The sequence below is a fragment of the Peromyscus leucopus genome, chromosome 5, assembly GCF_004664715.2.
Source record: "Peromyscus leucopus breed LL Stock chromosome 5, UCI_PerLeu_2.1, whole genome shotgun sequence".
NCBI classification, from domain to species: domain Eukaryota; kingdom Metazoa; phylum Chordata; class Mammalia; order Rodentia; family Cricetidae; genus Peromyscus; species Peromyscus leucopus.
The window spans coordinates 71,289,102-71,316,698 of NC_051067.1; the positions used below are offsets into that span (position 1 = coordinate 71,289,102).

Sequence of the window (27,597 nt, forward strand, 5' to 3'; positions counted from 1 at the left end):
CAAACACCTTTACCCTCTGATTCCTCTCAGCTGCTCTCCCCGAGACTTTCTCAGGGAACACTAACCAAAGCAATTGTTTCAAGAAACCTAGAGGGGATAGAGAGATGGTTCTGTGGTTAAAAGCACATACTGCTCTTGCAGAGGACCCAAGTTCCGTTCTCAGGATCTATCATGGGACAGCTCATAACTACCTGTAACTTCAGGGAGATCCACTGCCTCTGGCCTTCACACACAGGTGGATCTCTGAGTTCGGGGCCAGTCTGGTCTACAGAGTGAGTTCTGGGACAGCCAGAGCTGTTACACAGAGAAACTCTGTCTTGAAAAACCAAACGAAATCAAACCAAAACAGAACTCTAAAAGATTCACTTTTGAGTCCCTGAATCCAGTGCCAGGCAGCCCCTAAGATTTTTATTTTAGTTTCTAAGTAGGCACTTGGGGTCCACAAATGGTTAATCACATGTGCAACAGCCATAAACTTAACTGAGAAGCAATCTGTGTCAGTAAAATCAAAATTCCCAATTACAGAACTCTTGCATTTGGTTGAAACGGCATGTATAAAACACACGCATTTTCTCTGAATGCTTTTCAACGGCCTCTGGAAACGATGTCTTTGTCATCGCCACGGTACACTTGAGAAAATGAGACTTAGAGAGAATATCTATAGTCCAAGGTCATAAAAGAGGAAGCAGGTGGGAGGAGGGCTTGACCCCCGATTTCCTCCATTCCTCATTCTCTCCCACCTCCATTCAGTTAGCAAATTCTTACTGGCTATCTATTATATTCCAGGCACTTCCCTAATAAAAGGGCTCTTTATAAGAACAGCAAAGTGAAAAGTATCCACCTATGCCTTTTTTTATAATCCATTTTATAAATCCCCCGAACTTCAGTGGATGCTGAGAAGGCTCTATAGCTTATCTGTGTAACTTTTTGGTGATCTTCACTATTATAAAGATAAAAATTAACTTTTAAAGAAAAGTTAGGGAAATCTTCTGTTAAAAAATGTGATTATACCTTTGGATGAATGCTGTCTAAAAAGGTTCTAAATATTCCTTTTCAATCAATCTTGCTATAACTGATTATGCTATTAGAAAAAAATGAGGTTTTAATTAGAACTGAAAATAAACTCTAATAACTGAAAATTGCCACTTTATATTTCCCTTAATAATAAATCATATAATTATTTGAGCATCTTTAACAAAAATGAGGTAACTTTCCACTCGGAGAATGGTGAGCTATTATAATGCACACAGTTGTATTGGCTACTGTGACGGCTGTTCCTGGTGGTCAACTTGACGATATTTGGCATGAACTACAGTCCAGAAATGGAGGGCACATCTGTGAGAGTTTCTGCTTGGTTTGAAGTGGGTGGATCCACTTCTAGTCTGGACCTTTGAGGTGGGATGACACAGGCTTTCGACCTGGATCTGGAGGCAGATGACGCACCTTTAATCTGGGCTACACTTTCTGCTCGAAGTCTGTATCAGGATGTGGAAGGAGGGGTTTGCTCTTTGCCTGCTTGTTCTCACCTCGTTAGCACCTCCATTTCTTCACTGACGTAAGAGCCTACTTCTTCAGGATTCCAACATGGACAGAAGACCAGATGAGACATCCAGCCTTGTGGGACTGAACAACTACTAGATTCTTGGACTTTCTTTTTCTTTCTTTCTTTCTTTCTTTCTTTCTTTCTTTCTTTCTTTCTTTCTTTCTTTCTTTCTTTCTTTCTTTCTTTCTTTCTTTCTTTTTTTGGTTTTTTGAGACAGGGTTTCTCTGTGTAGCTTTGCGCCTTTCCTGGAACTCCCTCTGTAGTCCAGGCTGGCCTCGAACTCACAGAGATCCGCCTGCCTCTGCCTCCCCAGTGCCAGGATTAAAGACGTGTGCCACCACTGCCCAACTGATTCTTGAACTTTCTGTTCACAGCCTGCCATTGTTGGATTAATTGGCCTGCAGTCTATAAGTCATTCCAATAAATTCTATATATAGAATATATAGATTCTATATATAGACTTATATAGGTTATATATTCTATGTAGAGAGACTTTATATAGGATATATAGTCTATATATAGAACATATGTTATACATATATATATATATATATGGAGAGAGAGAGAGAGAGAGGGAGAGAGAGGGAGAGGGAGAGGGAGAGAGAGAGATTCATCTAAGTTCTGTGATGCTCAAGAATCCTAACACAGCTATTCTCTTGTTACCATGTTTTATATAGGTAGAATGAAGACTTAAAGATTTTTGCATATCTCAATCCCCTGGACCCATTTGGCAGAAGCAGAGAAGCCACACCAGTGAGTTGTATCTCCACATGACATGCTGGGCCCACATACAAATAAATAAAAAAGCAAATGTGATTTAATAATGACGGCAGACACGGAGGCTCAGCAATACAACCTTAACAGCCTGACTTCCAGGACCAGAACCAGACGAAAGTGGAGTGAGAGAACCACCTTTACCAAGCTGTTCCCAGACCTCCACATTGGCACTGAGCACACCAATGCCCACACAGAGATCACCTACGCTCTTATGCACTAAAAATAAATAAATATTTAATTAAAAATTGTCATAAGCAAAACTGTATGAAATTCTGATGCCAGTTCTACAGAACAGCTTTCTTTCTTTCTTTCTTTCTTTCTTTATTTCTTTCTCTCTCTCTTTCCTTTCTTTTCTTCTTTCTCTCTCTTTCTTATGAATTTTCTTTCTTTTATTTTTTCCTTTCATTAGAAATATATATTTTTCCTCGCCTAATTACAGTGTCCCCTACCTCTACTCTTCCCAGTTCCTCCCCACCTCCCCTCCCTTCTAGATCTATTCCTTTTCTGTCTCTCGTTAGAAAACAAACAGGCTTCAAAGGGATAATAATAAAATAAAATACAGTCAGATAAAACAAAAACTAGCACATTGGAATCGAACAAAACAAATAAACAGAAGGAAGAGAGGTCAAGAGAAGGCACAAGAAACAAGAGACCTGCATGTTCGCACTTGGGAATTTCATAAAAACACTGAACTGGAAGCCATTCGTACAAGCAGGGACTCGGTGCAGACCCAGGCAGGCAATGTGCATGCTGCCGCAGTCTGTGAGTTCATGTGAGCTTTGATCATGTTGATTTAGGAGGCTTGTCTTCTTGGTGTCCTCCATCCCTTCTGGTTCTTACACTCTTTCTGCCTCCTCTTCCGCAGGGTTCCCTGATCCCTGAGAGGAAGGATTTGATGGAGACACCCTTTTAGGGCTGAGTTGGAACAGCTTTCTTAAATTAAAAAAAATTAATTAATAAATAAAATTATTTTTTGAGACAGGGTTTCTCTACATAGCCCTGGCTGACCTAGAACTCGATCTGTAGATCAGGCTGGCCTTGAACTCAGAGATCCACATGTCTCTGCCTCCCTGGAGTGCTGGGATTAAATGCCTGTTACCACCACCCCCCGGCTTAAAATATTTATTTATTTATTTAGATGGATCTCATGTAGCCCAGGCTAACTTCAAATTCTCCACGTAGTTGAGAATGACCCTGAGCACCTGGCCTTCCTGCGTCCATCTCCGCATGCTGAGCTTACAGGAGTGGATCACCGTATCTGCTTTGGGAGATGCTGGAGATGAAACCTGGAGCTTTGCACACGCAAAGCAAACACTCAGCCAACTGCGCTACATACTTGACTTTCTTTGCCAGTGCGGAGACTCCGCTCAGGGGGTTGCTATGCGAAGCACACACTCCACTGAGCTGTACTCATAGCCCTGGTGGCTTTTTTTTCTTTCTTTCTTTTTAAAGATTTATTTATTTTTACGTTTTTTGTTTTTTGGTTTTTTTTTTTAATGTGTGTGGGTGTCTTGTGTGCTCCATGTGCATGCACTGCCCACATAGGCCAGAAGAGGGTGTGGGATCCCCTGCAACTGGGGTTCAGAAGGTTGTGAGCCACCATGTTGGGGCTGGGAATCAAACCGTTGGTCCTTTGAGAGAACCCGCGGGTGCTCTTAAAACTGCTGCGCCCTCTTTCCCACCCACGGAGACGTTTACTAAAAACCGCCTTAGGAATCATATTGATACTGTATGTTTAAATCTGACCAAGACTGAATACTATTTTCTAGAATTCTAATAAAGGGAACTAAGAAAAGGCTTAAGCAAATACAATTAACTTGTCTTTAAAGCATTTACGTCAATGGACAGACACTTGTTGGCTGAGGTAAATATTTGAGTCTGTTACTTATGAGACATGCTGCCCCCCTCCATGTGACAGGATGTTTGCTTTCGAAATGACTACTTTCCTATAGTTGCTCTTGATTTTAATTTAACAGACTATTATTATGACTCAGCTTAAACATTAAATGCCACTGTCTCTATAAACAGACAAATATTGATCATAGCAACTTAGAAATAAAAAAATAAAAAATGAATTGTAAATTAATTAAAAAGTATCAGTCTGAAGATTCTCTTTAATCATTGGTTAAAATATCTCACAAAAGATGTATCCTTATATTTTTATTTACATCCATTTTGTTACCAAAACCATCTAAGGTAATTTTCAAAAACTATAACAATATATGTAGAATATATTTTTCTTATCATTATTACTAATAAGTAAAAAATTAATATTTCCCAATATTTCTAGTGCATATTGCTAAAAAAATTAATTAAATTTTTTCTTAGATTCATCTATTTTATGTTATATTTGAGTATTCTGCCTGTATGTGTATATGTGTACCCCATGCATGCCTGATGCCTAAGGTAGTCAGAAGAGGGCATTGGATCTTCTGGAATCCGAGTTATGGGTGGTTGGGATCCACAGTGTGAGTGCTGGGAATTGAACAGGTATTGACTGCTGAGCCATCCCTCCAGCCCAAGAATGTCTAAAGTAATTTATGGAACAAAACCTGTCACTTTCCTTGGTGCCTGTGGTCTTAGGAAACTGTTCTTTCATTTTTATCCACAAATACATGTATGACACTATTATTGCTTTAGAAAAATAACAATTTTCTTCTACTATTTAAGAAATACATATTTATATATTATACTTGGGCCTATATATGTCATATATTATATAGCATTGGTATATATTTACCTATTATACTCGGGCTTCATTTAAAATTCTCTGTCTTGAGTTAAGGAAAGTTTATGAGGGCCAGGCATGGTGGTGCATGCCTTTAATCCCAGTACTTGAGAGGCAGAGGCAGGCGGATCTCTGAGTTTGAGGCTAACCTGATCTACAGAGTGAATTCCAGCACAGCTGGGGCTACCCAGAGAAATTCTGTCTCATAAATAAAAATAAATGAAAATAAAAAATTAAGAACATTTCACTGTTTTTTTAAAAAAGCAAAGAGAAGCTTATTTCATTTTCTGGCTGTTGAGAAAGCAAGTACCACAAAAACAGATACATCTTTCCTACATTCAGTTTTTTCTCTTTGTTTCATTAATTTATTAAGGTTTAGAATAGTGTGTTGTAATTTCTTCAAATGTTACATTCTAAATTAGAATTGTTTTCTTTGTGCTTCTGGGCATTTATCCAGGGCGGTGTGTTTGCTAAGCAAGCATAGTCCCAAGCCCAGGCTAGAGCACAGGCCTCTGTGCAGGCATTTTCTGTGCAAGCATTTTTTTCAAAGCAATTCAGAGTGTCTGGGATCTCTCCACACACCCACCCCCCCATACATTTCCATCCATCTGTATTATTATTATTCTCTGAATTTTTTATTTCTTGACCTGGATTTTATAGAGAACTATAAATAAGATTTAAATTATTATTTTATGATGATTTTAAGGTACTCCAAATGATAAAGACCTATTTCTACACACACACACACACACACACACACACACACACACACGCCTGGGGAGTTGAGTAATTACGTAAATACTGGTAATAGAGGTCCAGGTTTCTAATTTCACGGACTAAATTGACTATATAATACAATTCCCCGTTTCACCCTGTTAACAGTTAACAATATTTTCTTGGTATTTTATTACATTAAAAAGATTTTATGGGCCCAGGGATGTAGCCCAGTGGCAGAGAACTTACCTAGCCTGCATGTTCCTCAGTTTGAACCCCAGCTCCAGGCAGGAGAAGAAAAAAGAAAAGGAAAAGATTTTGTAAAATTTGCCTCAACCCAACCCCTTTCCTTAAAATGTGGGTGAAAATGCTTGCACAGAAAATGCCTGCACAGAGGCTTCTAGCCTGGGCTTGGGACTATGCTTGCTTAGCAAACACACGGCCTGAATAAATCCCCAGAAGCACAAAGAAAACAATTCTAATTTAGAATGTAACATTTGAAGAAATTACAACATTATATTTTAAACCTTAATAAACTCATGAAACAAAGAGAAAAAACTGAATGCACGGGAAGAAACAGTAGGAAAGATGTATCTGTTTTTGTGGTACTTGCTTTCTCAACAGTAAAAAAAAAAAGAATTTTTTTTTGAAGTTAGTATAATCAGCAAAGGTTGTTCAGAAAAATTCTTTCTATGCAAGAAATTTGAGAAAGTGGAACTACTAAGGTTTCCTACAAATTACTTTTTTGGCTGAACTGCTTACAAAATTGTTTCAAGTCTATGTTTTATTTTGGAAGGAGAAATAGAATATGGATTTTGTTGAAAATGACATATTCATTAATAATCATAATTAAAATATTAAGTTCTAAACCAGTATTATTTTAAATTGTACATGTATTTCAAAACATTCTAAAACTTTTATTGACTGTTAACAGCAGTCTTGTTGGTAATGTATATAACCTGTTGCTTCTACAGGTTGCTCTAAAGCACCCCGGAAACCTTGGTGAGGTCATGAGGTCATCAAGTCCATCTTCATCAAGCTGCAGAGTACGGACTTGTGATGGAGGTTCTTTGTAGAGCCAAGTTCAAGTTCCCTGGTCACCAGAAGATCCCCATCTTGAAGAAGTGGGGCTTCAGCAAGCTTAGTGTAGATGAATTTGAAGATATGGTCGCCAAACTCATCTCTGATGGCTGTGGGGATCAAACACATCCCAGTTGTGGTTCCCTGAAAAGGCAAGCTCTGCATGCCTGAGGGCGTCCACCGATGAATTCCTCTACACCCCACCAAAGCATGCTCATTAATAAATCTCACATCTATTCTGAAAACAAACCTTTTTTTTTTCTAGACCTTTCTTTGCCAAGCTCTTTAAAAGTCATTTGCATGTTTGTGGGTTTGTTTTTTATCTGTGTTAGGGATTGACTCCAGGGCCTTGCATGGGCTAAGCAAGTGTTCTGTTGCTGAGCTACACCCCCAGTCTCTTTTAAAATTTAATTTTCTTTTAAATGCTTATTTTAAGTGAGTTCAAAGTATGTTTAACATAGTCTTTTTAGTGTTTATAATGCATTTATTCAAAGCATCCTTTCTACATGTAATTTTCCTGCCAGAATGTATCATTTGATAAGTGAGGATTGTCAACTCTCGCAGTTTATAAACAAAGACAGAGTCTGGACATCTGCATTTTAATCCATAAAACATTCCTTCCCCTTTTCTCGTTTTGTTTGGATTTACCTTTGAAAGTTAAATTCTCTTGATTAAAATAAATGAGGTATTTACACTTTAAATTTTAATATGTGAAAAGCATGCTCTCAAAATACAAACTTTAAAAGTTATTGCTTCCGGGCGGTGGTGGCGCACGCCTTTAATCCCAGCACTCGGGAGGCAGAGCCAGGCGGATCTCTGTGAGTTCGAGGCCAGCCTGGGCTACCAAGTGAGCTCCAGGAAAGGCGCAAAGCTACACAGAGAAACCCTGTCTCAAAAAACCAAAAAAAAAAAAAAAAAAAAAAAAAGTTATTGCTATAGGCAACCATATTACCTGGCATAGGCCTGTTTGTTTGTGGTTTTGCTGGAATTCATGGATCTGACTAAAATTCCAATTTCTGAGGCCTGAGAATATTTCTAGAAGCAAAGAGGGAAAATAATGCCAGACAGTCCCTGCTGTAGTTGAGATATGGAACACCTGGAAACCAAAGCGTTTCTGAACACCGTAGATGATGACCCACCCAGTTCACCTTGAATGTTACCACGATGCTCTGTGGGAACCAGTGAGCTAAGGAAGTCTTGGTCGACCGTAAACCCTGATCTCTCTCCTTCCTGCTTACACCCGCTTCCTTACTTTTAATTTCTCTCTTTTCCTTTCTCTCTTCTTAAAAATCTCCTAACAATGTAATGCACAGGCTGTACTCACAAGGAATTTGATATATTCATCAGCATGAACTTGTCTCCACAAGTCTGTGCTTCATTTTTTACCTTCTTTTAGCTTAACCATGGGTCATTCACAAATGACCGAATCAAAACCCTGCTATAGAGGCCCCCCCCCTTTTTTTTTTGGCTAAGTGTTTTATTTCATCTATTTTATAGAAATTACTAGATGACTGACCAACTCCTGATTGTCACAGCTGTTCCCTGGTGATGGAAATAAAAACAACGTTGTTTCTGGAGTAAACTTGCTTCTTTTTTTTTCTTTTTTCTTTCTTTTCTTTTCTTTTTCTTTTTTTTTAAGGAAATAGCAGTCACTTAGGCCACTTGATGAGTTTAAAGACAAATTAGTGTTTCCTATTTGTGCAGAAATTCCAAGACTTAAACTTCTGCCCATTCTTTTCTCCTTGGATGGTTCACGAATACTCTTTTTCTCATTTCTTCCTAGTTTCTTCACCTTGTAATTAAAATTTGCTTTCATCGTTTGACAAACGGCATTTGTTCATCCACTTCCTTCTCACGAAACATTTCCTCATTTCTCTTTCACAGTGTTGGTGTCTGTGGCTCATGGATTCCCATGTAACTGAGCTGCTTTGCTTGCTTCAAAGTAAGGACTTGGGCATCATTATTGTTATGTTACCCTGTCCCTAAAGGGAAGAAATTATTTACTAATATTTAGAAAGTCTGTCTGAAAGGTCTTTCTTATTTTCTACACTGATTAGTTACAAAGACCTGATACTAAAAATATGTAACTTGATGTTCATGCATGCCCCTTTAATTTTACAGTCGTCTTATTCTTCCTTTAGTAGCTAACAAAACTGTTCATGGCACCATGACAGCAGTCCCCACATGTCGCTTCAGAGGTGCAAAAGATTTCCTGTCACTATCTTGACTATAGAATTCTCTATTTCCAAAGTTTTAACAAAATTAGCATCCTTCTTTCAGGAAAGGCCTTAAGATGTTGCCTTAAAAAAAAAAAATTCTTATCAGCGTAATGCTTTGGCCTTTTTGAATCTTAGATTTAATCTATTTAAGTTTCCTTATTGTTCAATTTTGAAGCTATTATACTTTACATGTATTCATTTAATAATAAGAAAATAGTACAAAATGGTGAAAAATCTTATCAAAATGGAAATGAAGCTACTTAGTACTTAATTTCAATGTCTTAAATTAAAATTTCAAGGAGAAAACCCAAAATACTTGTGCAAAATCATAATCCTGGCTTTTTCTGAGTGTTTTAAGAGAAAGTTTTATCATGGATTTCTACTTCTGTGGTTCCAATTTTTTTAAAGTTACCTCACATCTCACTTTTTCTCCCATTTTGACTCGGACTCCATTGAAGTGAACTTGCATTTTGTTCTTAAATCCACATATACAGACTAAGCTAGATCACCTTGAGGAAAACTGTTATATGCTTCTAAATTAATTATTGTAGCAATGGCCATTTTAAAAATTATTTGAGATTTCATTTTATATATTAACTCAAAAACAAAAGCTTTAGTATCTCCTCTTAATACTCAGGTTACTTGAACTCTATGATTCTGAATGTGCAAAAACCTGATCATTCAAATCACTAGGCCCAATTTGTGCCTGACCAAGTTAAGATACTTAATAAAACAAATGTGTGTGGATAGTCTTATAAACTGTACTGAAATGCTTTTGATCTAAACTCTTCAAAGGTCATGTATATTAGTTAAATGTTTCTTTCAACTGTCCGGTTGTGGTAAGGTTAGCAGAAAAAAACAAAAACAATAAATTCCATTTTTATTAGTGAATGTTTTAAGAGTTTATTATAATTAACCATCAAAGACAACGGATTGGGAATAATAAGCAAAATGGTTTCTTTTGTATGAGTAGCCTTTACATCTTGTTGCCTTCTTTCTTCATGGAAAACGAGCAGGTTGTTTGATGGGCCGGAATCAAACAGACCTTCTTTCCCATAGTCTGGCAAACTTTTGGATATCTTGCAGGTCTTCCTGAATGTTAGTTTTGACTTCCTGCCCGCAGATGTCCAATGGCCTCTTTAATATACAAGAATACTTTCTCTCAGCTTGCTTTGCACAAAAGCAAAAGTACTTGCTCACCTAAAAATTGTTGGTTTTTTTTTATTTTAATTCATAAAACTAACAAACATCCAGCAATAAGGCCTTTGGGGAAGGCTGAACACAGAGATCATGATAAAGCCCTGGTTACTTGCCGCTGTAAGGGTGGTGCAGTGGCCAACATTCAGCTGTTAAAACAACAGCCTGTTGAAAGGATACACTGTGCTCTGAGACTCTAAAACATTGTTCCAAATGATGTTCTTTAGTTCTTGAAATAACTTCTAGGTTCCTAAATAGCAAAACAAATTTATCAGTACCTGGTACTTCAATATTTGTAACAATAGAGCAAGCCACATTGTTGATATGAAGATATTTAAATACTGTTTTTTCAGCTCCCTAAAACTACTCTTTTAAAACGTGCTTTGAGGTCAGATACAGTCTTTGAGTAAGTCTGCAAAAATTTGTAAAGTTTAATGGAAGTTTCAAAGCTGTTTTCAGCCACGGAAGCAAAAAATTTAAGTTCGTATTTGCTCACTTTCAGAATGTTATTCAGTTTTTCTAACAATATAAAATGCATTGATTTTATGACTGTGGCCGAGGAAGTCTACAGCATGAATTTAATGATCATGTTTCTATACATTGCCACAGTTTATCAAAGGCACACATGTTCATTAAATGAAATATTTGATCCTGCGCCTTCACCAAAGAAAATAAAAAGAAATTGACCTATAGTAAGAAAATCCAAATTTTAGCATGAGAAAACATTATGGTTTAACTTTTTTGTGAGAGCTGGAAATGTACCCATTTGGGGGGCCTAACACATGAATCTATTTAGACAGAAGAGACACATAGACTCCAACTGCTGACACATGGCCAAGAGAGTAATGTGAGGGAAAAACAACCACTGTGAATTTCTTAGCTTTTATGAAGATAAACTCACTACCACTTGCTTACTATTCTTTTTTAAAACTGCATTTCAAAAGCCCATGCTCACACATTTTTGATACTAAAGTTTGATCAGAGTTATCAATTCAAATTCTATTTGAGTGGTAACACTCAGTGGTCATAAAATATATAATAAACACAGTGTTTGGGTGTTGTTAAAATTAACATATAGATGGTTCTGCCCTGTAAAATAAGTCTCTTGAAATTTTTCAACTGTCATTTTATGGGGGTTCAGAGTTTAAAAAGAAATAGAGAAATGGGAAGAAAAAAGAGCATAATTAATGGGTATTTGTTTCCTAAAGCCCTAAGGAGACCTCTAAGCCTTTCCTGCTGCTGTGTTCTCACCTAGAGAAGGACTTGCACGTGCTTTTCAAAGCTCGCTGAGCCTCGCTATTCAACGCTATTCAACTTGTTGGAGGCGAAAACATTCCATTCGCGTCCTGTTACTGTGAAGAGCGGTACTGTGCACACGTCGGTGTAACGTGGCATATTGACTTTATTCATTAATAACAACCTTCCCCCCACAAACAGGCACCTAAATTAGGGCAAACAAGAGTATTTCGTGTTGAATCTGGCGTTATGTATTATCGCTCCGGAAGAGTAAAACACATTTCTTGTTCCATGGCCCTTCCCTCATCCTTCAAGATTTGGAAATTTCTTCTTCTTCTTCTTCTTTTTTTTTTTTTAGTTTTCAAACTCTCTTGATTAAAAAAAAAATGTCTAATGTATCTTACTTCGCGGTTTTCTTTACAAAGAACTATTCTTGTTCTCCTAAACCACCTTCGGAGTAAAAAAAAGGGGGGGGGAGTTAAACTTTACACAGGATTTCTCTTTGAAGTTATGGGTATCTGAAAAAGTAATTCATTTCTACTAAAGATCCTGCCATTCCTAACCGAACTTTACTAAGATAACTATCTCATCATATATATTTATGAAGACTCTGTTGATTGAGTAATTAAAGCCACGGACGTAATGAGTTTGGGAGCACAGAATGTATATCACTGAGTGCTTTTGAAAGGTATTTATTTGCAGCAGCATATAAAAATTTTAATAATCCTGTCAAATACGTTCATGAATAATTTATTAACCTCCCAATTGTTAAGGACGGCGCGCGCACCCCCGCTCTTTATGCCGGTGTCTCGGTGCACACCACGCAGGGATCTACTGCCTTATTCCTGGAGTGACAAAGACAAGGGAAAATTGGTAAATTTCGCTGTCCACGGCTTCACAAAAGGGCAGCGCTGCGGGCTAGGCTGGCACGCACTCAGCCCCCCGCCGTCCCGAAGCCCCGCTTCTCGCCGCCGCAGTGGCGGCGGAGGGATTCCCCGCGCCTCTCGGCACCGGGCCCGGTGGGGACCGAGCGGGTGCGGTCCCAGGTGAGCGCCAAGCGCCTCCGATGGGCGACGGCGGCCGCCGAGGCCGAGGCCAGCGGCACCCAGAGAGTAGGAAAGGCCGGGGCGCTCCGCGCAAGGCCCGCAGGGCGGCCGAGGCCGAGAGGCCCAGCCGCCGCCCGAGCTTTGCCCGAACCCTCCCGAACCTCCCCGAGCCGCGGCCCGAACCTCCCCGAACCGTCCCGAGCCGTCGCCGAACCTCCCCGAGCCGCCCGGCCGCGGGCGCGCGCCCGCCACCGATCAGCTGGGCGCGCGTCGGGGAGTCACGTGGTGCGCATGTCGAAGGTCACGGCGCGCTCACAATGGAGCTCTCGGAGTATGTGCAGAGAGGCGTCCAGACGCTGGCGGATCCCGGCTCCTTTGACTCCAACGCCTTCGCGCTTCTCCTCCGGGCGGCTTTCCAGAGCCTGCTGGACGCCCGGGCGGACGAGGCCGCGCTAGGTAAGCGGCTCGCTCGCCGCCGTGGCCTGGGCGGAGGGGCGCCCGGCAGAGCCGCCAGCCCGGCGCCGTGGGCACAGCCCCGGCCCGGGCAAGTCCCCGGGCTTCGCCCAGCGCTCGGCCCGAGTGTGGGGCCCCGAGCGGGCCCCGAGCGCCGTTCCCGCCCCTGCAGGGCACCTGCAGGCGGCCAGCTCCACGCTCCTGGCCTGGTTTCCCTGCCAGGCTCTTTGTTCCTTTGTAAAGCCGCGTTCAAGTCTTGTTTGTGGCCTAAATGTGTGGGGTTTTCAGCCTTCTCGGAGGCTGCGGCTGTTTTGACACTTGGACTTCAACTGGGGAGGTCCTGTGATTCATGCTCCCTCGGCGGGGCTAGAGGGGGGTGAAAAGGGTCTGTTTCAGCTGGGTCAAATAGCATTGACATTTTTCCACCCTCGAGAACACCTCCGGAGCCTGTGATCACTCCAACACCGTAGTTCAGTGTGTTAAATGCAGGTTCTTCTCCCAGAACCTTCGAGGAGGGCGCATAATGTTTTGTTCTGCAGCGGTTACCAGGAAGAGAGACAGTTTTAAATGTCTGGTCGCAGAGTGCGGTTGGCATTATGGATTAAGAGCGTACTTCAAGACAGATCACGTCTAGGTTATGTCCTTAAATGTATCAACACAATTCAGATCTCTTTGGTTGTGTGCGTCCCCGGCCCCCAACCCCTCACCCCCCGGTTTCATACTAGACACTGGGACAAAAAATATGAAAGTGGAAGCTGGTCTTCAAGTAAAAAATAGTAACCACCACCTGGGTTAATCTCGGAGCGGGGTGTGTGTGTGTGTAAACTAGTGCGATTTTGAAACTTCTGTTGTACATTCTAGTGTATGCCCTCCCGTCAAACTTCCTTGGTGTATTTATGTCCACGGAACCAATTACTCTAAAATGTCATTTTTTTTCAAAGTTGTTCATTTTGAAATTTACACTGTGTAAGCCATCTTCAGTTTCTCCCTTGCTTCCAGTCGGTCCAGCAACCACTGCCCCCTTTACTCTGAGGCCTGGTATTTTTAAAAAAAAATACTAAGACAAAATAAAAGAAGGTAATTGAAGAGAGATTGACAGCAGATTATTGATGTATTATTCTCTTTATTGTTTTGCAGTTGACCTTGTTCATCTCATTCATTGACACTTGAGTTTTTGTTATCCTTTTTTTGAAAGGAAGTTTTACCCAAACCAAAATATTCCTCTTCGGAACAAGGGGTCTAAAGAATCTGTAATCATTAGCAATTAATTTATTGTAGATCACCCAGGCTTGAAACATATCGACCCAGTGGTCTTAAAGCATTGTCATGCGGCAGCTGCAACTTGCATTCTGGAGGCAGGGAAGCACGGACTTGACAAAGCTACTCTGAGGTACGGGCTCTAACTAAACGCCCCTGGGTTGTTAAGTGGTATCTTTGTGATTGTAATTTCAGTCCCTAAACACAGAGACTAAACCTTGGTTTGTTTTCCCACCCCTCCAGCACTTACCTTGAAGACTGTAAATTTGACCAAGATCGAATAGAAATATTTTGTACGGAGTATCAGGTTATTTACTTTAAACTTTTAAATTAAAAATTAGTCCCCTTTCCCTGTTCTGTTTGCAAAAATGTGTTTTCTTCTTCTTTTTTCCCCCCCTCCCCAGAATAATAAGAATTCTCTTGAAATCCTACTGGGAAGGTAGGTACTGTGTTGGGTGTCAGGCTGGGGCACTTCTCACTTGTGGGTAATGAATGGAGTGTGCTGGTGTGAAACAAACCCGGCCCAAAATCCTGGGATCCTGCCCCAAAATAAAGGGGCCAAAGGGCATGGGGAACAATTGAAGTTAAGCTAATGTTTTTAAAGGTGGAGCCTGACTTAATCTTAGATGCTTTTACTCTTTTGAAGATGAAGTTCAACAGTACCTTAAGTTCAGAGTGGGATGAAGTGGGTGGAGGAGGGAAGGACATCATTTAGCAGATACTGAAAATTTTTCTGTAGATATTACAAAATTATCCTTGTCTTTCAGTATAGGCAGGTCTCTCCCTCATATAACTGATGTTTCTTGGCGCTTGGAATATCAGATAAAGGTAAAGTTTAACAAACTCTCTATAGAGGGGTTTAGGGAACTTTTTTAAAATTAGGTTAAAGACTGGTGTTTTGTGTTGTTTTAGACCAATCAACTTCATAAGATGTACCGACCTGGATATTTGGTGACCTTAAATGTAGAGGTAGGTATAGATCCTTGTCTAAAAATGAAATGTGTAACAAAAACTTTCCTTTCCTTGATTTAAATAAACAGCATTTTTTCTTCCACAGAACAGTGATTCCAGGTCCTCCCCAGAGATTAGTTTTAGCTGCAGTATGGAAGAGTTACAGGTACAGTATGAGGCTCTTTGAGTATGCTCCTTTCTGTTTAGAGCTGCTGTCTGTCTGCCTGTCATCAGATAATGATGCTTCAGGACTCAATGGCAAAGGAGAATGGCAGAAACTTAACATAGACTTCACTTTTCAAAGTTAGATAGGTATATTTCCAGTAGCCTGTATTTGCTCTTCTCATTAAAACTTACTTCTAAAATGTGTGTTCAGTACACTTTCCTTCCGTTTGTCATGCATCTGATTCAGTAAAACTGGGCAAAAGTAAGAGCAGAGATTTAAAAATGCCTTTCACAAATTAAACTTCTGAAGTTGTATTTTTAAGCAGTAGTTTTTAAATTACTCTATAAAGGGAAAGTCACATAAGTTCTTTAAACTGTTTATATTGTCAGTGTAAAGCTGAAGAATTGAAATTTTCGTTGATTGATGGATATGACAACGAATTTATTTCTTACCAACTAAATAAAATGAAGATCATCCCTGAAAATTTGGATGAAATTGAATGTTCCAGAGACATCTGCAGTCATTTCAGTTTAAATAATAATGACACTTAAAGTTAGAAAATGTGTGTAAATAATAACCTTCCTTAGAGGAGTTGTGGACACAATTTAGATATTCTCCGCCTGCAAAAATTCTGTGAGAAATTCTCTTTTCATTAGAACTTGAATAGTTGGTTCGAAGACAAGATCCTGTAAGGGAAGCGCTTCTTTGGATAGTGATTTATTTGCCAGCGGTTAAAACCACCTTTAATTTTAGACTCGTTAGGTGTTCTTCCGACTTTTTTCTTGCAGCTGCCTCCAAGTTGGGCGCTTCCTTACTTGTATCCCAAAATTGTGACATGAGCTGTACATCTTTTAGGATTTGGTGGGGAAACTTAAGGATGCTTCAAAAAGCCTGGAAAGAGCAACTCAGTTGTAACCTGGGACCCCAGGAGCCTAGAGGAAAACCAGACACGCCTTGCCTCCTGCAGGACCCTGCGAGCTGGATGTCATTTTCAGGAGAAAAAGAGCGTCCTTTTGAACTTACGCCACACATCTATTTTTGACACTTTTTTACACACGTGAAATGGCTAAGAGGGAAACTCTCAGCATTTGAATTTTCAGTATTAAGCATGCACTCCCTCTTTTGGAGCGATCTCAAGCCCTATCACAGTCTCGTACCCTGAATAAATAAGTGGCGTTCCCACAAGAAGGGCGGTATTCTGTGTGGAGTTTGTGTGTGAATGCCGACTGTGTGTGCAAAGCAGAGCCCCTGGCGCTGGCTCGGGACGCCTGCGGTGCCCGGGCGGTTGAGCGCCGCGGGAAAGGTGTGCGGGGAGCCGCGCTGGCAGCCGGGCCGGCCCGTTACCTGCGCCCGCCGGCCCGCCCGCCCCTGTGCACGGAGCCAGCCCGGCTGCTGCCCGCGCGCGCCTCTTCCCGGCCACCAGCGGGCGGGCGGCCGCTGTTGTTTCCGCGGGGCCTGACTCGGCGCAGGTTCCGCGGGGCCGAGCGGGGCAGCGGCGGCCGGGCGCCCCCGGCGGCGGGCCCCGCGGACGTGTGCGCCGCGAGCGGGAGACATGGTGGGGGGCGGGGCGGCGTGCGGGGCCGGAGCGGGCCGCGCCGAGCGGGCGGCGTGTGGCGCTGTGGAGAAATGCCGCCACCACCACCGCCGCCGCCGCCGCCGCCGCGGCCGCGGCGCGCAGCGAGGGGAGGGGGCTGGGCGCGCGGCGCGCAGGGGAGGGGGCGGCCACGGGCCCGACTACACCGACACTAATTCCCAGGCCGCCCTTAAGGAATGAGGGGAGCACGTGACCCGGCGGGGGGCGGGGGGAGGGGGCGGGCGGACTCCGAGCCATTTTGGAGCCGGTGTCAGTTTCCACTCTGCCTTCAGCGGTGCATTTTTTTCCACCCTCCCCTCCCCCTCCTCATCCTTCCTCCCCTCCCCCGCCCGCCTCCCCGCCCGCACGCACACTCGGCGCCCCCCGCCCGCCCGCCCGCCCGCCCGCCTCCCCCACGCGAGTCTGAAATAATAATCGTACTATTAAAGGCAGAGACCGGGCGAGACAATGGGGAGGTTGGCGAGGGAGCCCCGCGCCGGCTTAGCAACACCTCCCAGCCCCGCAGAATAATACGGCTCGGCCCCTCCGCGCGCCCTCCCCCGAGCGCGGCCGGGAGGCGGCGGCTGCGCCGAGGAGGAGGAGGAGAGGCCCCGAGGAGGCGGCGGCGGAGGCCGCGCGGAGGCGGAGGAGGCCGCGCGGGAGGAGGAGGCCGCAGCGCGCGAGCAGGAGGCCGGCGGGGGAGCGGCATGAGCCGAGCGCGGCGGCCGCGGCTGCTCTCGGCCGCGCTCGGTGCCCATTGACAGCGGCGGCGGCGGCTCGCTCCAAGATGGCCGCTTGGCTCGCATTCATTTTCTGCTGAACGACTTTTAACTTTCATTGTCTTTTCCGCCCGCTCCGATCGCCTCGCGCCGGCCGCTCTTTCCGGGTACGTAGGAGGCGGAGGCGCCGGCGGGCCGTGGCCGGGGACCGGTGGGGGTCGGGGCGGTGTGGGTGGGAGGGGGGGCGGCGGAGCTGACAGCGTGGGCAAGCGGCCCGCGCCCCGCGCCCGCGCCCGCGCGCCCGCCACCTCCCGCGGCGCCGGACGCCCCGCAGCCCGTACCAGCGCCGCCCGGCCGCGCTCCAGCCGCTCCAGCCGCCGCCCGCGCCCGCTCGCGCCGCGCCGCCCCACGTTTTAGTTCCCCGCTCCCCCGAGCGCCCCCCGGCACCCTCGCGCCGCACATGGTCCCCGAGAGCGGCACTTGTGTCTTCAGCCTGCGCGGCTCCCGCGGCCGCTGCGCCCTTTGTTGAGAGGTAGACTTTGCTGAAATGGGGACGGGATCCCGAGATCGGGCGCTGCCTGGGTCCAGTGGCTTCCCTCCTCTCCCGAAGAAAGGGCTCTGGAGGTCTTTGAACCTCCAGGGAACGCCCCCATTTTATAGGGACGGGTACTGTGGGGGGCAGCGATCCCGACGAGGTGGGTGTTAGGCTCGGGGGAGCCCGGACAAAAATGTTATTAACTTAAGTTGGAGGGACACTTGTGTGAAATTGGATGGCTGGTAAGATGGCGGTTCCCAGTTGTTTCCAAGATCTTGTGCATTTGTGTTGGAAAGGGTAAAGTTTTCAAGGTGGTATTTGTTGGGAGTCTTGGGTGGGGGTTCCATGCGTGCTGGGGGCGAGCTCTCCAGGAGGTGGGCATTTCAAATTTAGAGCTTTGTTTTGTCGTGAAGACGGTGGTGACTGGTCGTTAGCCTTGCCTTCGAAGGCTCCCTTTCTCTGTCCACTTCTTTCCCCCCCTTTTTCTTCTTTTCCTTCGAAGACACTACAACTTTCCCCCATTCTGTGGGATGCGCAGAGACTCGTGACTTAGGTCCACTATGTTTTATAGATTTCGCTAAATGTCAGCATAGGTCATGTAGTAAGGGGATGCTTTGGGGAAGGAGTACTAACGCATTGATTACTTATGTTTACGTAGTCATTTGGACTTGACAGCGCTGGAGCATGATCTTTTCCCCAGAGCTTTACAGTTAATAATTGGAAATAAACAAGGAGAGAGACTTTGATCATTCCCAATTGCAATAAAAGGATTTAGTGGGCTTAGTGGTCACGGTTCAATATCTGAAAGAGAATTGAGTGTTAACCCCTTCCCTTAAAGTAGGCAAAAATTCCGGGCATGTTTACCCAAATGCAGATGTATGATGTTAGCTCAACCTATTTTTATAGGAGCCCCCCCCCAACCCTTTGGAAACACGTTGTAAAACGTAGTAAAGCCTTGATACTAAAGAATGTAAATTGTTGATGGTATGTGTGTAACCAAGTTGTGAGACTATGCAGTAACATTTGGGTTTTAAATAGAATAGTGACAGGTTAAGGAGAATTTTTCAGAGGTTGATTCTTTTTCTTAAGTAAAATTGTGTATATATATATATATATATATATATATATATCCCAGTTCATTTCCATATATCTCCTACAAAAGTGCAGTATTTGAAATAACCTACCAGGGCAAATTATACTCTTGTAATAATATCTTTAAAGCTATGTAAAAGATTGTGTATGCATGTGTAGACACTCAAATACAGTCACATACACACTTTTGTAAGGCAAGCAAGCATTTAGATGTATTTGATAAGTCCATTAATACTCTATCACTGAGCTCTTGGGTGTATGTTAAGTGTCCAAATAGGCAAAGTTCTCCCCATGAGTCAAGTCACCCCCAACTTTACCCATATTCGCATTTGAGCAGTGAGCCCCCAAAGGGATTATGGAGTTCATTTGCATTTCTTAGGTTGCAGTCGTCAAGCTGATTGTTAACATAAGAGCTTGCTTCTGTTTTCTGTCATTTGGACCTTACTGGAGTTAGGCCTCCAACTGAAAACTGCCAGCTTCAACTGAGTAGGCTGTAAAGGCATGTTTTAACCATTGAGTATTTTCAACGCTATATGCTTGTGTTTTCACTAGCTTACTACAGGCAGTTTCTGTGGTGCAAGAGATTGTTTAAGTTTTACTAAGCATTCCAGAAAGTCTTTATTAGGCTGCCAGTACTATCCAATAGGACAAAATGATGAAGAATCAACGTTTGTGTTAATAACAAAGTGGTAATTGATTAGCATTATGAATGGTTATGGAAAAGAGGCCAAATTATTTTCAACTGAGGTAGGAGAGTTGCAAGAATTCCAATTTAAGGTGAATTTGAAAGGTTTAGTCAAGTTCATGCAACTGAAGTGTTCAAAGATAACTAGTAATCACCTTCCATTGAGGCTTGACTGTTGTTTTGAGTTAGTATTTAAACTTATGGAATAGAATGCGCCTTCTGTAGCACAGAGGGAGAAGGCAGGGCCCTTTGGTGAACTTTATGATAGGTGGTGTGAGTAGGCTATGGCTTCTCATAGGCAGAGCATCAGCTTCACTGACCATCTTTCTAGGAAGGAGCCCGTGGCCTCACCAGAAGAGCTCCTTTAAGCAGCAGGCAGGGTGATCTGTAATCACTAAGTAGAGTTGAATTTGGATCTTGCCCTTTGGAGACATGATTCCATCCACACCTCCTCCAGTACTCTACTTAGGTTGATGCTATTTGTTGACAGTATTCTAAACAAGTCATTAAAGATGCTCTGATTGAAGTCACTGGCTGCCACTGAGCCACATCCACAGAGAAGCTTGTTTTGTGTTTGGGCCATTTTTTAGTACTCACTGCTGTAATTTCCAGCCACTTGGGGTATGCTAGTTGTTATTTCCCTCGTCTGTATGAAAATTTCCTTAAAATTAAAGCCCCCGGTGCATTTTACTACAAATTATGCAAGTTCCTAGACTTCCATTGCAGACAGCTTTGAGGATGTATTTCAGTCAGGTGTAGAGGGTCAGCCGCCCGAAGTCTGTAGTGAAAGGGTAGTAATTGAAGCTGCGTCCCACAGCAGCACACTAGGTAATTGGCTTCCCTGATGACTTTCTGGAATGGTGTTGCTGACAGTTCTCAACTGTGAGTTTTCTAAAATGTGTCTGTTGGGATTATCATTTCATCTTGTGAGTATTGTATGGAAGTTAGATGAGAAAATGACATTTGTTTCTCCGTGCCCAAGCTTTACTCTGCCTTTAGCTTTGGGAATGGGCTGGTCACATGGCTTTTTACAGGTTGTCACGATCCTGCCCACTAGAGTAGTTTTTCTTGCTTCCAGGGTAGTCTATTCAAATGGAAGTTTGCCCCTCCTTCTGCCCTTGTAAAACAGATTTCAGTATTTAGCCCTTCCAAAAACTTTGCATGGCTCATCTGATCTACTGGAGGACTTATTAGAGAAGGGAGCCTTAGAGGTTCAGTTCAATAAACGTCTCTGCAACTCGAGCCTTGCCGGGTTGGGGCTAAGTGCACAGTTGGCAATTCTCAAAAGATCTCTAAGTGAAATTTCTGACGAAGCGATTGCTAACAGGACAGACAGAAAAAGGGCAAGATAAGAAAGTAGCTCTTCCCTCCCAATGGATGTGGAAGAGACCCGGAGAGTGTTTGGAATGGCCGGTGCACGCTCTTTGGGGCTGGGACTGCGGTGGCGGTCACCCGAAGATCCGCACCCTACGACCCCGCCCCGCCCCTCCCCGCGCCCGCCACCCCGCACGCCCCGCAGAGGCTCGGCTTGGCCAGCTCCTCACAGAGTTGCAGCGGTGGCCGGATGCCAAGTGTAAGTGTAAGTTGCTATGGAAACCCCAACAGAGGCGAGTTCCGAATCCGGAGCAAGACCTAGCCTGGGGCACCTCGGGATCCGCCCCTCACATCCCGCCGGTGTCCTCGGCGCCCAGGCCTCAGCGGAGGCCCACGAGGTGCTTCTGTCCTGTGCACCCAGTCCGGAAATGCCAGGGATGCAGGAGGCAGCACCGAGCGCTTTCTCTTTGTGGGGCCTGAGCCCTGCCAGGTTCTAGTTGCTTGAGCTGTCTAAAATATCCCGAAGTTTTTGACTGGAGGACCTGCAGGAAATTCCACAGTAAATTCGGAGACTTAGATATCAAGCCCTAGTGGCTGGTAAATATCTGCGGGGGCTGCATGGTGCCTGAAGAGTTGCGTGGTGTCTGAGGAGTTGGAGGACAGATGGAAGAAAGAGACCTGAATCCACTCAGCTCCCAGCCCCCACCCCAGACCTTTTCATCTCGCTCCTGAAATGACCTGAAAGGCCAGGAGTAAATTTAGTTGGATCCTTTTACACCATTTCAGTGGAGGTTGTTCTGATCTCATTAGTAAATTCCTTCTGTGGAAACGTTTGGAGAGTCCAGCTGTACAGTGTTAAACGAGTTTTATGAACTACCCAGTGTTTCAGGGTATACGGTTACTTAAGAGTTGTGGAGATAATCTTGATTCTCTTTCTTTGAATTACAGCCAATATTTTTGTGTCTTGCAGGATCTTTTATCAGGCAGAAATGCATCGAACAACCAGAATCAAGATCACTGAGCTGAATCCCCACCTAATGTGCGTACTCTGTGGAGGGTACTTCATTGATGCCACTACCATAATAGAATGTCTACATTCCTGTAAGTACACCAGAGTCTTCTTGTGCCTGTGCAGTTCACGGCTCATCCTGGTTGTTAAAACTAGCGACATTCCCACATTCCTTAGATGTTAGTACACAGTTGTGGGATTTACTTTCTTTTACATATAGTGATTTGATACTGATTTTGTTACAATTAGGCAGTATGTAGTGTTCAGGGTGTTGATTGGTTTCACTTTTTACTTTGAGAAATACCCTTGTCATTTCCCATCCTTGAATTTTAAGTTCTGATACTGTTAATACTTGAACCTCTACTTTGTAAACTTACAAAACCTTTTTATGTTCCTCTTTCTAGTCTGTAAAACATGTATTGTGCGTTACTTGGAGACCAGCAAGTATTGTCCTATCTGTGATGTCCAAGTTCACAAAACGAGACCACTACTGAATATAAGGTAGGGAAATGCTGGCATTTCTTGGTGGTAGTTGTTATTGGAATTGCATAATTCACAAGTGGTGAAGGCATCCCTGTTTTTGCTTTGAAGGATATTTATTCTTGAGTCCTAATCTGACATGTGTAATTTATAGGGGAGGGGATAGAACTTTAATTTCTTACCATCTTAATGATGACTATGTTTAGACAAAGCTCAACAGTATCATCCAGTGTTATAAGGTGTCTTTTCTGTCCTTTAAAAATGAATTAGTTGCCCTCTTTTGTGCATTGCTTTATTGACGTAATGGCAGACAAAAATAATTTCTCAATGCTTCTCTATTCTTTTCTGTATCTTATTAGTGAAGTTAGTTACATGAAAGACCCAGTTCCCTTGACTCAATAAATGTGAAGAACTAATTATTAAATATAAAGGACCAGCTGATTTGAAGAACTACTACAGAGACCTCACTGTTTTTCTTATCAGTGTACTTTTACACTGTATCACAATAGTAAAAGAACCAAAACACCAAAAATACCCAAAACTTAAGAACATTTCTAGTTTTGCCATATTAATTGATTCTTCCATTTTCAGGTCAGATAAAACTCTTCAAGATATTGTATACAAACTAGTTCCAGGGCTTTTCAAAAGTGAGTAACTTAATTAAATGAATTTTAAAAAATGGTTGGTGTTATCTGTTGGACCAAATTTCTGTATTCCCCTTCTCATACCTTTCAGATGAAATGAAGAGAAGGAGGGATTTTTATGCAGCTCATCCTTCAGCTGATGGTAAACTTTTGTGGGACAAAAGATATTTTATTTGGGGAAGAAAATCTATTTAGTAATTTATTGTGTCTACTCAAAATCACCCCTTCTATCTTTTTATATGCAAAATACTCAGTTTTTTAAAATCGAATTTCAAAATGTCTTTATAGCTGCCAATGGCTCTAATGAAGACAGAGGAGAAGTTGCAGATGAAGATAAGCGAATTATAACTGATGATGAGATAATAAGCTTATCTATTGAATTCTTTGACCAGAGCAGGTAAGTTCTCCAGGAAATGTGTTTGATGGTAAAGTGGTTATTAGATGCTTGGTCTCACCAGTCACTGTCTGTCTCTTAGATCTGATCGGAAGGTCAACAAAGAGAAGTCTAAGGAGGAGGTATGCCCACATTACAGAACCCAAGGGGATTTGGGGTCCTTCATTTTATGTTGTCCTTTCCAATACTTGGGGCCCCATACGATGCTGTTAAATGGCCAAGTTGTGTTGGGAATTTGTTGATTTAGTATTTTCAATAGTAAATTAAAAATATAACTAGTTGAGTATTTTGTTGTGGATATTAGTACTTTTTAAAAAAATCATATTTAGGCAATTCAAACTTTCTTTTTACCTGAAGGTTAGGAATTAGGAGAAAATGATGTTTGTAACTGTGCTTCTAGGTGAATGATAAAAGATACTTACGCTGCCCAGCAGCGATGACGGTGATGCACTTGAGGAAGTTTCTCAGGAGTAAGATGGACATACCGAATACTTTCCAGGTACCTACCTCGTGCATTTATGTAGATGTTTACATGTTTCCAGTTCTGATCCTGGACCTTAAAAAGCAATACAAAGAAACCTTACATTTGGTGGCAAAGTTTAAGCTCTCTCTTAAAATAGCTGGTGAAGATGCTTTTGAAAACATTTTGGATTATGTTTAGATGACAAAAACATAAGAGTTTATCTTTGTCTTTTTATCACTGAATACCTGAAATATATTTCAATAGATTGATGTCATGTATGAAGAGGAACCTCTAAAGGATTACTATACACTGATGGACATTGCCTACATTTATACCTGGAGAAGAGTAAGTGGTTTTCTACCCTTAACCTCTGTTGGCCAGATTCATGTAAAGAATTGAGAGTGATATTTCTTTTTCCTTTAAACTTTGTAGAATGGCCCACTTCCTTTGAAATACAGAGTTCGGCCAACTTGTAAAAGAATGAAGATCAGTCACCAGAGAGATGGACTGCCAAACACTGGAGAACTGGAAAGTGACTCTGGGAGTGACAAGGCCAGCAGCCCAGCAGGAGGTATTCCCTCCACCTCCTCTTGTTTGCCCAGCCCCAGTACTCCAGTGCAGTCTCCTCACCCCCAGTTCCCTCACATTTCCAGTACTATGAATGGAACCAGCAACAGCCCCAGTGGTAACCACCAATCTTCCTTTGCCAGTAGACCTCGAAAATCATCAATAAATGGGTCATCAGCAACTTCATCTGGTTGAATCCTGAGACTGTTAAGGAAAAGATTTTTCAACCCTGATTTAGATACCTTCAAATCCATTACAGCTTTATAGATGCTAATACATGTGACTATCGTCCAGTTTGCTTTCTTTTGTAGTGACATTAAATTTGGCCATAAAAGGTGGACTATATGTGATGATACAGCATATGGATGTTAATTGAAAAGATTCTTTCTGTAAAGAATTGGATTCTGAGAAGGCAGGCAAGATTGTTTCTGTGTTAGGAAAGATGTGAAATGGCTTCTGTGACCATTGTTTGGATTTGGAAACGTTCTGCAGTGGGTAGAAACATTGGGCCATAGTTTGTTAATCTCAACTAACATTGTCGACATTACATTCTCTTTGATTGTTCCTGTTCTTATGCTGTTCTGTGGACCTGTAGAAAACAAGTGCTTTTTACCTTGAACTTCAACAAATGGAAAGAATACGCATAGAATAATGCATTCTATGTAGCCATGTCACTGTGAATAACAATTTCTTGCATATTTAGCCATTTTAATTCCTGTTTGATTTTTACTTCTCTGTTGCTCCGCAAAATGATCAAAGGAAACTTCAGTTTTACAATCTGTATGCCTAAAAAGCGGGTACGACCGTTTATTGTACTGACTTGTTTAAATGATTCGCTTTTGTAAGAATCAGATGGCATTATGCTTGTTGTACAATGCCATATTGGTATATGACATAACAGGAAACAGTATTGTATGATATATTTATAAATACTATAAAAATATTGTGTTTCATGCATTCAAAAACAGTTGTTAAAATTCCCCAAACTGGTTCGACCTTTGCAGATACCCATAGTGCACCCCATGTTGAGGCTTACTTACCACCAGCACAGAATTTGTTTTCATGTAGATGACTAGTTTCAAATTCTTTACCACTTAGAACCAAATGGCAGATCATCATAGTTCTGGCTTTTCTCCAATAATACTTTCAAAATTAATGTTTCAGTAAAGAAAAATTTTAACCAAGGCAAATGGAAATAGTGTTTTAATTTTCCTTTGGTTAAAATAGAATTAATGTGTTTTTAAATACTGTTTATCACTGGAATTCTAAAGTAGATTTTTAAAGTCAACCAGCTGATTGCTGAAGGAAAGCATTTTATTTACAACTTTTTTAGTGTATGTGGCATAATAATAATTTCAAATTTAAGAGTTGTTTTCATAGTTAAAGGAATCTGCCTTTTCTGTAATGTCTGGAAATAGAAGCAATTTATTATGAGTTTCTACAGGTATTTTGAAATAGAGTAAACATGTTGAATTTAAAATATGAATGATCCCACCATTCTGTTTTGCTTTGGTCGAACTTAGTGTGTGTTCATCATCTATTGGTTGTTTGTGAGGATGTTTATTCTATATGAATATTGTTTCATGTTTGTATGGGAAATTGTAGCTAAGCATTTCATTGTCTCCAGTCTGCAAAAGAAGCACAATTCTATTGCTTTGTCTTGCTTATAGCCATTAAATCATTACTTTTACATATATTGCTATTACTTCTGCTTTCTTTAAAGATTCAGTAAATGATGTTTTATGAAGCCACAAATACATATATTTTTATTTTGACCTAAATTTGTACAGTCCTATTGTGTGTGTTGTTTCTAATTATAGATGTAAAATTAAATTTCATTTTTAATTGGAAAAATTCAATAAAAGGATATTCATTTAGAAAATAGCTATGATCTTTAATTAAAAATTTGCTATGAAAAGCACAATGTGCATAAGTTTTGGGAACCCTGTAGTGGATTACAAGAGCTAAAACCTAAGGAGAATACATTGTTGTCTTCAAATGATGTTGCTAAGTAAATGCTTTGTTGTATATTGCTTGAAAGCCCAATGAAAGATGTATCTGTTTATTTACAATCTTTGAAGCAAAAGTTACCACTGTTTGCCAATTTTTGGTGAATTTAACTCATTTTTCTAGGTTTTTCTCAAGGTTTTCATGATGTTATCTAGGACAGAAGACATCTCACCCTCTATGATGGACTGACTTCTGAAAGTGCTTGTTAAAACATCAGAGGCACTTAAAGGCTTATTCGGCAGTGTGTCATCATACTTGAAAACATTTCCATTTATTGGATCTGGGAAGAGGCTTTTTACCCTTACTCAATTTGAAAATTGCTTAAGCTTAAAAGATATTTCAGTCAAAAAACTGTCTTTTAATAAAACAAGAGAAAGATGAATCACGGTTTGCTTCTTAAGTGACTAGTCATTATTGCTCTTAACACTGAGGTTTAAAACCTTTCCAAGTTACCACTTGAAAAACCTTCACCTTAAGAAAGTGAAATCTATCAAGTCTCCTAAATTTGTAATTTACCAAATTAGGGTACATGAAAAACTGACTTTAAAGTTTGACTTTTACTCCTAAATGTATTCTAGAATCCTAGAATACAAAGCTAAACCAAGTAGTCTACAGAAAATGCCTAAATTGATCCCACAGATAGCTTAAAGGTAGAAAGAGAAATGGGGCCCTGCTGCTGCTGTGTAAATAGTGATCTGTCTTGCTTTACACATGCATAACACTTTCCAAGTACTTTTTACCTCCT

The 27,597-nt window shown here is 41.9% G+C and overlaps 2 protein-coding genes and 1 pseudogene across 4 annotated transcripts; all 3 read left to right on the forward strand.

The window, feature by feature from the left end:
• The first annotated feature begins 6,670 nt into the window (after positions 1–6,670).
• On the forward strand, positions 6,671–6,764 carry LOC114693959 (annotated as a pseudogene).
• A 6,039-nt stretch (positions 6,765–12,803) lies between these two features.
• Positions 12,804–16,555, forward strand: Commd3 (COMM domain containing 3). 2 transcript variants are annotated; one of them, XM_028870465.2, is made up of 8 exons: positions 12,804–12,996; positions 14,272–14,383; positions 14,494–14,557; positions 14,655–14,689; positions 15,018–15,078; positions 15,163–15,219; positions 15,308–15,367; positions 16,156–16,238. In XM_028870465.2, the coding sequence occupies exons 1-8, from the start codon at positions 12,858–12,860 to the stop codon at positions 16,204–16,206; spliced, it is 579 nt and encodes a 192-aa protein (XP_028726298.1). In that variant the 5' UTR covers positions 12,804–12,857; the 3' UTR covers positions 16,207–16,238. The 2 variants fall into 2 exon arrangements, with proteins under 2 accessions (XP_028726298.1, XP_028726297.1); XM_028870464.2 differs by having other exon boundaries at positions 12,809–12,996; positions 16,223–16,555.
• Positions 16,556–17,218: 663 nt separating this feature from the next.
• On the forward strand, positions 17,219–27,234 carry Bmi1 (BMI1 proto-oncogene, polycomb ring finger). Of its 2 annotated transcripts, none has more exons than XM_028870460.2 (10): positions 17,219–17,826; positions 22,256–22,386; positions 22,699–22,795; positions 23,366–23,421; positions 23,510–23,560; positions 23,707–23,815; positions 23,895–23,934; positions 24,213–24,311; positions 24,540–24,620; positions 24,708–27,234. In XM_028870460.2, exons 2-10 carry the CDS (start codon positions 22,275–22,277, stop codon positions 25,035–25,037), a joined length of 975 nt encoding a protein of 324 aa, XP_028726293.1. In that variant the 5' UTR covers positions 17,219–17,826; positions 22,256–22,274; the 3' UTR covers positions 25,038–27,234. The 2 variants fall into 2 exon arrangements, with proteins under 2 accessions (XP_028726293.1, XP_037061886.1); XM_037205991.1 differs by lacking the exon at positions 17,219–17,826 and adding an exon at positions 18,102–18,191.
• The last annotated feature ends 363 nt before the right edge of the window (positions 27,235–27,597 follow it).

Excerpts from the sequence above, each read along its gene's own strand:
- Bmi1 (XM_028870460.2), top strand. The coding sequence starts at position 22,275 with ATGCATCGAACAACCAGAATCAAGATCACTGAGCTGAATCCCCACCTA. Across the intron at positions 22,387-22,698 it reads AATAGAATGTCTACATTCCT|TCTGTAAAACATGTATTGTG; the intron begins GTAAGTACACCA and ends TCCTCTTTCTAG. Across the intron at positions 23,816-23,894 it reads GAATTCTTTGACCAGAGCAG|ATCTGATCGGAAGGTCAACA; the intron begins GTAAGTTCTCCA and ends TCTGTCTCTTAG.
- Commd3 (XM_028870464.2), top strand. The coding sequence starts at position 12,858 with ATGGAGCTCTCGGAGTATGTGCAGAGAGGCGTCCAGACGCTGGCGGAT. Across the intron at positions 14,384-14,493 it reads CTTGACAAAGCTACTCTGAG|CACTTACCTTGAAGACTGTA; the intron begins GTACGGGCTCTA and ends CCACCCCTCCAG. Across the intron at positions 14,690-15,017 it reads CTTGAAATCCTACTGGGAAG|TATAGGCAGGTCTCTCCCTC; the intron begins GTAGGTACTGTG and ends CTTGTCTTTCAG.